The sequence below is a fragment of the Octodon degus genome, unplaced genomic scaffold, assembly GCF_000260255.1.
Source record: "Octodon degus isolate 3935 unplaced genomic scaffold, OctDeg1.0 scaffold00065, whole genome shotgun sequence".
NCBI classification, from domain to species: Eukaryota; Metazoa; Chordata; class Mammalia; order Rodentia; family Octodontidae; genus Octodon; species Octodon degus.
This window is the reverse complement of record NW_004524641.1, coordinates 1,543,630-1,552,979: the sequence shown is the minus strand read 5'-3', so window position 1 is coordinate 1,552,979 and position 9,350 is coordinate 1,543,630. Positions and strand designations below refer to the sequence as shown.

Below are 9,350 nucleotides of genomic sequence, written 5' to 3'. Positions count from 1 at the left end.
AGTTGTGAGGTTCGAACTCCAGGAACCTGAGGCTGACAGCTTTGTGGAAGCAGCCACTTAAAGGACTGAGCTAGGGCCAGGCCCCCTGTGTGTAGTCTTTTAATACTGGGGGTTGAACTTGGGGTGTTTGCCACATCACCAGACTCTCCTTCTAATTTATTTTGAGACACAGTGTAAGGCATCACTCAGTTACCTCAGCTGGCCTGGAACTTGTAATCCCTCCTGCCTCAGCCTTCTGCAGTACTGCAAGTACTGCAGTGTGCTGCCACGTCTGGCTTGTAACTGTCTCTAAGATGTTCAGTGTTAGTCTGAAGCCATAGGTTAGAAGCTGCTTATGCTGCGTAGCTGTGCCGTTTTGCTTGATGTAAAAGACAAGAATTGTGGATTCTGGTCCTGATGCAGGCAGCACGTAGTGTGGAAGTCAAGGTCAGACTATCTTGAAGGGCAACATATGTGATTAAGAATAACACGAGTTATTTACTGATACGAAATGTTTTTATAAAAACATTGATATGAAAAATATAGCTGGAATATTTGGGAATTTTTCATCTCTTTAACCAGTTTATGTAGTTCATGTAATTTAACCTTGTTTAAAAAGACTTAGATTTAACTTTATTGCAAATCATGAAAATTTAGACAGCTGCCACTTTGATGCACAGGGGAGTGGTTATTGTAGTAGTGAGGCTATCATAGGATGAGTAAGTCTAAAAAATAGTTTCTGTCAGAATGAGAGGCGCATGTCTGTGTACATCGTATCACCTGGCAGATGTAAGTGAGCTGTAAGTCAGCTGGGTGTACCCACTGCTATCTCACCTGGGATTTGTCAGCAGCCAGGCGTTTAGTTCCAAAGGTAGGAGGCATTTACCTAGCACACATGTGAGGCCCGGGTGGTAGGTACTCTTGGGACTGGGCATGGAAAAGAATAACATGAGGTGTTTACTGATATGAAATAAAATTTAATAATAAAATTAAATTTACTGAACCGTCTTCAACCTTTAGTATAAACTTTGCTTTGCGATACCTTGTTCAACTCTGAAGTAATCTGTCTCACTGGACATCTCCCTTTATTTTTTTGATGGAGTAGTTTTGGTCTTCTAAATTATGTTTAGTATTTGTCCTATTTATTAGTGCCCAGCTTAATGAGATTAAAATATATGTTGTGGAAATCTATTTGAAGTTTGGGGTCCTTCCTTTGAGCTCTTTAAAGACTTGAGTTGTTTCTGTCCTCCATGAAAGCCACAGCTCCTTGAGGGATGAATGGTGAAGGGAAGCTTTGTTGCCTAACTCGACTTTTGGCCTTCAGAAGAAAAGAGAGACGTTCATTATAACATTTTCTGGCTTGCTGGGCATTCCTTTTTAATCACAAAAGCATGGGACTTTTGGATTAGTGATTTACACACTCTTCCTTATATTTCTCTATACACCCATATGCACACACATATATAAAGTTTGGCTTTTAAGATTGAGAAAAGAAAACAGCATATTTTGGTGTTTGTTTGATGGTTATAAGGAGAAAGCCTGACATCATGCTGCTCATACTACTTGACTCTATGAAAGAAAAAAGTTTTGGCCAGACATGTTTTTCTCTACATAAATTTATGTTAATTATGATGATAAAAGTAACAATAGTGATAATAAAAAATCAGAACTTTATTACTATTGACAAGATTGTGCTAATTTTGTTTTTTTAATTTCTAGATGAAACGTTCTGTCAGTCACCCTGGTTCTTGCAGTTCAGAGAGGTAAAGTGACCTACTCTTCTGATCAAATTCGCTTAAGATTATGCATACCTAGGTAAATTTTTCAGGCCTGTAGTAAGTGGTATGAAATGTAGACTCTGCGTAGTTAAAGTCATTCCTGTGTGCTCCTCCCAGTACTCCTTTGTATATCTGTTAGAGTCAGCCATTGCCAACTTGTTCTTTTGTGCAGGGTCTCACTATGCAGCTCGAACTCATAGTGAGCCTCCTGTTTTCAGCCTCCGTAGCACTAGGATTACAGGCATGTGCCCCCACACCCAGACTCAGTCCCTGGCCCAGCTTGCCTGGGGACAGGGCCAGTGCAGCATGTGGTGTCTGGGATCGAACCCTGGCCCCTGCACTTGCGGAAGCAGGCATTTAGTCCATGAGCTAGCTCACCGGCCCTCAAACTTGTTCTTATGATAGAATTGTTTCTAATTATACTTTATCTTTTTAATCTTATGAAATAAGATATGAAAACCTAAAAAGTTTATTTTTCCCTGGAGGTACAGCATTGTCAGTAAGTATAGTAGTGCTGGACATCATAAAAACTGAAATGCTGTCAGGTAGTGATGCTTTGCTTAAAAATACAAATTTTTAGACTGATTTCTATGTTTTTCTAGCCTCCTTTTTGTAATAGCTTCTTGTGCTGCTCTCAAGGAGTCTGCCCTAGCATCTTCCCTAAACCTGTTGCCTGTGTCTAAAGTCTGTTGTCTCTGATTAGATGTGGATTGACCTTAGATGTACTTGCCTTTTAGTTTTCGTACTTTGGTAAACCATCTTATATGCCTGCTGTCTTGCTGAGCCCTCCCCTCTGAAAAAAAGTCTCCTTCATTGTGTTCCTTTTCCACCGAGTTCAGTGTGGAGGCCTTATTAGCTAGCTGATAATTCCAGCTGATTGTTTCAGCTGAGAAAGCTGGAATCTAAATGGGCTGACTCACTAGCAATGAATGAGTAGAAGAGTTGCTAACATGGAAGGTTGGGCTAAAACTAGTCTTCCTCCCTGTTAAAAGTAGTCATTTAAAATTTCAGTTAAGGGTGTTTTCATTTGTTCAAAGTCTTGAAACTTAATGCTTTTAATTTAATTTGCAGGAGCAGCTACTCTGTGAAAGAACCAGTGTCTTCACTTCACCGACTCTCCCAGCGACGCCGAAGAACCTACTCAGATACAGACTCTTGTAATGATATTCCCCTTGAAGACCCAGACAGTAAGTTAGATAGCCTTGTCTCCTTCTTTGACCTATTTAGCAAAATTGTTGTAGGCTCTGTAAGTTCTGGAACTGGAGGGTACTGGTATTAGGCCACTGTACTTTCTTCTTAGACTAGTTCATTAATTCAGAGCTAAGCAGATCACATACAATCAACAGTTGCTCGTATATCCTCTTAGTAGCTAGGAAGTGCTGAGGATTGATTGCTTTGTAAATACACATATTTGAAAAGCATTTTAGAAGAAAGCATGAATTGCAGGTAGGATTCTGGGGAAAATAAAATTAGGTTCTAAGTCCAAATAAACCAGCCCAATTATTTATATGCCTTAAAATGGCTAAGGAAAATAATTTTATCTGATAGTGGTGTATTATATGAGACAGCATAATGTGATTTTTAGGAAAGGTTTTATGATTTATGTTAAAATTTTTATTTGTCTCGGAAGAGAAAAAGTTTGGAAGTGTGTCACAGTGTCTTTTGATAGTAACAATTTCTAGTGAATACAAATACAGTCTTACTATGTCTTCATGGTAATACTTTTTAAAGTCAGTACTATTTCCAGTGAAATGTGTGATAGAAATTATGCAATGATAGTTCTGCATCCCCTTTGGAAACAGGAACTTTCAGTATGAGGTACCTTGTCACCTAACTCAGAAAGTCATGTCGTGGGGCCCTTATGCCTGAGGTGCAGCCGCCCTGGAGTTTCAGTTAAAACCTGAAGTGTTCTGTGAACTTTTTCACCGTGTATAAATTGGAATTCCAGTACATTCTGAATTGTGTGTCCTCTGATGATCTCCATGCACCTTAGTCTCATTCTGTGACTGTAGCCGAGCCCTCAGTGAAGAGCTAGAACATCGCTGTTTAGACTATCAGGACCTTCCTTTTCTGTGGCTTTCTTCCCTGTGGTGCCCTGCTTCACACATTTCCACAGTGCCGAATATTACAGTCTTACCTCACCTCAATAAGACTGGAACGCTGTCCTTTAGTTGTTTTGTTTTGTTTTCTTTTCAGTACTGAAGATTGTATCCAGGGCCTTCATACTGAGCTGTGTTGGGGATGGGGGTGGATTTTGGGAGGCAGGGCCTTGCTATGCAGCTCAGGCTGGCCTTGAACTTACTATGTAGGCCATGGTGGGCTTGAACTTGTGATCCTCCTGCCTCAGCCTCCTGGGATTATAGTCATACACTACCATGCCCAGCCTGAGTTCCCTTTTATATATTTTTTTGAGACTGGGTCTCACTGTCTAGCCCAGGCTGGATTTATTTTTTATTTTATTTTAATGTATTTGGTACAGAGTCTCACTACACAGCTCAGATTTGTAGTAATCCTCCTGTTTGCAGCCTCCCCAGTGCTTGGATTACAGGTATGCACCACCATACCTAGTCTGTGTGGCCAACTCAGCATGCCCAGGAGCGGGGCTGGTGTGGTATATGGTACTAGGCATTGAACCCTGGTCTCTGCGCTTGCCTGAGCAGGTGCTTAGTCCCCTAAACTATCTCACCAGCCCTCCAGGCTGGATTTAAACTTGTAATCTTCCTGTCTTAGTTTCCTGGATCATTGGGATGACAGGTATGGGCACTTCTAAGAGAGAAGGTCCTGACCTCTCACTAAAGATAAAATAAAATTAGGCCTGCCCCTTTGAAAAAGCAAACTATATCTGGAAGAATTTTTGTACTTGCTGGAACAAAGTACATGTCCTAGTGGCGTAGTGCCTGCCTAGCAAGCGCAGAGTGATTCCCAGTACAAAAAAAAGGAATGTAATAAAGATTCTGTACAATGTATCTTTCACAAGAATGGATGTTACCTTTGGTCAGTTCATCTGTGGACTGTATTGTAAAAAGGAGATAATCAGTGAGCTTGCAGATCAGTCAATAATAACTGCCCAAATGGAAAAAAACAGTTTTAAAAATTGAAATAAAAGGAAGTCTTATAATGAAACACAGATGTAAATTTGGATCTACACTACAGCATGTAACCTTTTCTGGATCTTAGTTTCTTCATCTAGAAGCAGGGAGGGTGCTGATAGCATCAAACCAATCAGGCTCAAAAAAATACTTAAGGAAGACTAAATTCAATGTAGTAAGTATTGACGGCCCCGATGCGCCAACCATGATTATAAGCAATGAACAAAATAAAAATTTCTACTTTGAATAGTTTTGTAATTTATCTCATGAACTCTGAAATTTCTCTCTTATGACTGTCAGTGGTTAAAAAAAAAAAGATTTTTCTCTATTAAAGGAAAAATTAATAGGAATTTCACATTTTTGAATAGGAAATTTAAAGTACATTTTCAGTGTCCCGAGTCTTCATTGGCCTTGAAAGGCTGGGGCCAAAATGTTGGCTGTCCTTGCAGCCCTTCTTTCTCTCTAACTTTTGGTCTACACTTAGGTTGTTAACCCTTCAGAAGAGAAGCTTATTATTTTTACCCTACAACATAGGCAGTTGAGCTTAACCTCACTATCTGTCTGAATATCAAACATTTTAGGCATAACATGGAACAGGTATTTTCCATCAAATATTGATATATCAAATTTTGAGTCCCTACAGAAGATGAAGAAAAAAAATTGAAATTAAAATATATTTTAAAAATAGGCATAAGGGGGGGCCAGGGAGATGGCTCAGTGGGTAAGTGCTTCTCTGGCAAGCTCAAGAGCCTGAGTTCAATCCCTGGTTCTGCAAAAAAAAGGCATAAAGAATTATATAATTTTTATGTTGTTTACACATGAGTCCAGAAATCTAACCATATACAGCATTGTAGCAGGACAGTCCTGTGACATTTTTTTTTCTTGTCTCCTTTTTTCATTTATTACCCTTTTTTTTAAACAAACATTTATTTGAGAGACAGTATGACAGTAGTTGGTATATCATGACAAGCAGTACATATTTAGAAGACCAGAATGACAGGCATTCCAAGCATGACCCTACTATTACACATTGCTATCTTCAGTGCAGTTGTTCGCAGGAATCAGCGTATATAGTTAGTCAGGGTGAGAATCCTACCAATTAACTGCTAATTTCAAAAACAGGCTGAAGATTCTCAGGATCATTGCCTTAGCCATCTTGTGCATATAAATATATGGCTTTGCTTCTGTCATGTTTCCTAGCTTTTCTCTTTGCTCTCTCTTCGTGGTCTAATCCTCAGGTTCTCGTTTTCCTTTTAATTGTGTTATACCTTTCTATTTTTATTTCTTCTTTGAGTTCTTATACTAGGGAGACATACGATATTTACACATGTGGATCTGGTTTATTTCACTTAGTGTATCTTCAAGTGGTATCCACTTAACTATAAAGGCTTCAAGTTTATCATTCTTTATAGCTGAGTACTGTAATATCATGTATCTCAGTTGTGTTCCAATTTTCTGATCAAGGAGATTATGGGGCCACTGGGGAAAGTGATCAGTGAAGTAGAATGTGCTTAAGGAGAGTCACATGGAGAGAAAACATTCTCTCACACTTTCACAGAGAGCAAAATTGGTCAGGCAATGGCTGTGACTCATCCACATGGCTGACACTGACAAAAGATCTACAAAGTGCAGTATAGGGTTTCAGGATAAATCCTAAGGAAATTTGACCTTATCAAATAAAAAAGTTACATTTTTTGTTATATAGGTCTTGCTTTATCTTGGTCTTAACCATCCAGTAGAAAAGTATGAAAATGAAGTATAAAAAGTAATGCCATATTAATATGCTAAGCTGTAAAAGGCTCAAGTCAGTAACTTCTGACATTGCCAGTCCTATGAATAAACCACTACTATTATGGACGACTGGACTATATTGGAATATTTTGCTGAATTCATGTACCTACAATATTTAAGTGACAATGGAATACCCTTCTCTGACAAAACTAAACAAAAAAAGGGAATAAAATGAATACATTTTGTATCTGCATATTCAAAATAGGATAGATATACAGCTTTCTCTTAATTCAATGAATAGAAAGATTTATTCTAATAGTGTTTGTGGACAGGATGTCATGTCTACATCTTGTATAATGAATAACCCCTAAGACAACAATATGCAGTGTAATAAATATTGAAACTGCTAGTGATTGGTTTTGAAACTATCTCTTTGCTATTTGTTTCTCAATAAAATTATTTAAAAAATAAAAAAATAAAATGATTAAAAAAAGTAAAGTACATTTTCACAAAGGACTAAAGTTAACATTGATAAGCTGTTTAAATTTCTAAACAACTTTTTCATAGGACCTGTTCACTGTTCAAGAAATACACTCAATGGAGATTTGGCATCAGCAACCATTCCTGAAGAAAGCAGACTTACAGCCAAAAAGAATGCTGAACTGGAAGAGCCTCTTCCATCCTTCTCTCCCTGAGGAAATTGAAGCATCCAACTTCCTCTAAGTATTGCTATGCAAAAGCTGCTGTAATTAAACTCGTTATAGGGAGTAGTTTTTTCCCTTTACTTAGGATTTCTTGCACTTTACAGACTATTGTAAAACAAACAGAAACAACCCACATACTTTTGAAGTGTATTTTATCTTTATATAGTTTATTTGCAAGAGTATTTTCCTAATAACTTCACAGTACGAATGTGCATTTTCTTTTCTTTTTTTTTTTTTTTTTAAACAAATGATGGAATAACATTTTGACATCCATAAAGACAAATGTAGATATTTTTCTAAAAAACTGTGAGGGACTGACAGCTTGGTCAGTGTGTATTGTAGCTTATAAACATGAAATCTTACAAGGTTTCAGTTTGACAGAAATGTGATATGTAACTTGTGCCATGGACCAAAAGGTCACTTTACGCCAGCTTAAAATGAGTTAACAATAGCAGCTTGATGGTGATTGTATTATATTCCTTTGAGCAGAAAGGAAAGCACTTAATATCCTAAATATTTTTAGCCCAGATACAATGATAAATTGAGCATTTTTCAAAAAAAGTAGACTCTGTCCTTCATATGTGAAGTTGACACTACTGATTTGTCAAATCCGAATGTTGGGTTAAAATATTTAATTTTTTATTTATTTATTTTTTTGTTGCCTCAAAAGATGAATGCGTTGTATCTTTTGTTACCTACCAAATTTAAGATGTGTGTGCACTGTTATTTGCATTGTTCTACAAAGGAGGTAATGCTGTAGTGACCTTGCTCACTTAAACCAGAGAAATAAACGACTGTCAATGGAAGAACATTTTAGTGCTTTTTTCCTAAAATAGACATTAAGCTGCTGTTGTGAGGTATTGTTTGCAGCTCTTTAGAATATCTAGAGACAGTTTTTTATTTATGAATATTTATACAAAGAAGGAATCCTGTCAAGAAGACTATTATATATCACTTGAGAATGGCATTATATAGTTAAAGAACAAATAGCATTTTTTGTAGTGCCTGTCCGTATATATTGTCAGTGTTTGCCTTATAATCTGTTTTTAAAAATTCACTTTGGGGTGATGGTTTTGTCTAAGGTTTTGGATGAGCAGCACTTTAAAAGAAATTGGCTTGGTGTTTTTAAGTTAATGATATGTTTAATAAATATGTGGTTTTTGCATTCAAACCCTTCATATAATACATGGTGTTTTTTACAGTTACTGATATTCTATCTAGTCTTTATTAAGTGGGCTGTATCCATTTGATGTTATGTGTTCAGGCCCACAGTATGAAGCTTGCTTCGGTGTCTGTGCACCTAGGATGGTGTGATTAATTCACGTCAAAGTTTTTCTTGTTAGCGTTTGTGGGAATACTTTTAAGAGTTAATGTTGGTGGGGGTGGCAAAATACTCAACAGTCTAAAGCACCTGCTTAGGCAAGCTTAGGCAAAGGTCATGGACCATGGTTCAATCTCTCCAGCACCATGGGCCACGCCAGCCCTGCCCCCAGGGCAGGCTGAGCTGACCGTGAAAATAGGAAAAAAAAAAAAGTTAATTGTTTGGTATTCATTAAAATAAAATCTATAATTACAGACTTTCTTCCTTAAATTAAAATAGACATAAATAATGCACATATATTAATAAGTATTTAGGCAAAGTGTTTCTAAAATTGCAGTTTTAAATGCCACACAGGTTATCAGATTACTCTGTACTCTGTTTAGTGTGATCTTTTACTGCTCATAAGTTGTGTTTCACACATCTAATTTGAAAAAAGGCAGTACATTTTCACGTTGAATGGATAATCAGGGTTTTCTGGTTTTTTATTTTTGCTCTTTGTAGGAACTTGCACAGTGGTACAACCAGGAAGGTCAAGGTGCTTTTGGTAAAAGAGTTTTTCTGGTAGTTATTTTTTGAGTTAATAGGTTTATAATATTTTATGATAATAAGCTTTTGAACTCATAGAAAAGTCAAATCCATTTTTTTATTGTTTTACCCAAAAAAGGTGAGTTTGTGAACAGTTTTCTATTAATATTTTTTTTTCTATTAATATTTTTAAAAATAATATGCTTTTGTTACTGGCTTGTAT

General features: G+C 37.1%; 1 protein-coding gene across 1 annotated transcript in view; it reads left to right on the top strand.

Annotated features, from left to right (window-relative positions):
- Positions 1-8,452, top strand: part of Plekha3 (pleckstrin homology domain containing A3) — a 20,939-nt gene extending 12,487 nt beyond the window's left edge. Inside the window, exons 5-7 of the mRNA XM_004634714.3 lie at positions 1,699-1,742; positions 2,829-2,944; positions 7,145-8,452. Of these exons, the coding sequence (XP_004634771.1) occupies positions 1,699-1,742; positions 2,829-2,944; positions 7,145-7,272 (288 nt within the window). The 3' untranslated portion in view covers positions 7,273-8,452. The remainder of the gene's footprint in view (positions 1-1,698; positions 1,743-2,828; positions 2,945-7,144) is intronic.
- Positions 8,453-9,350: the final 898 nt, after the last annotated feature.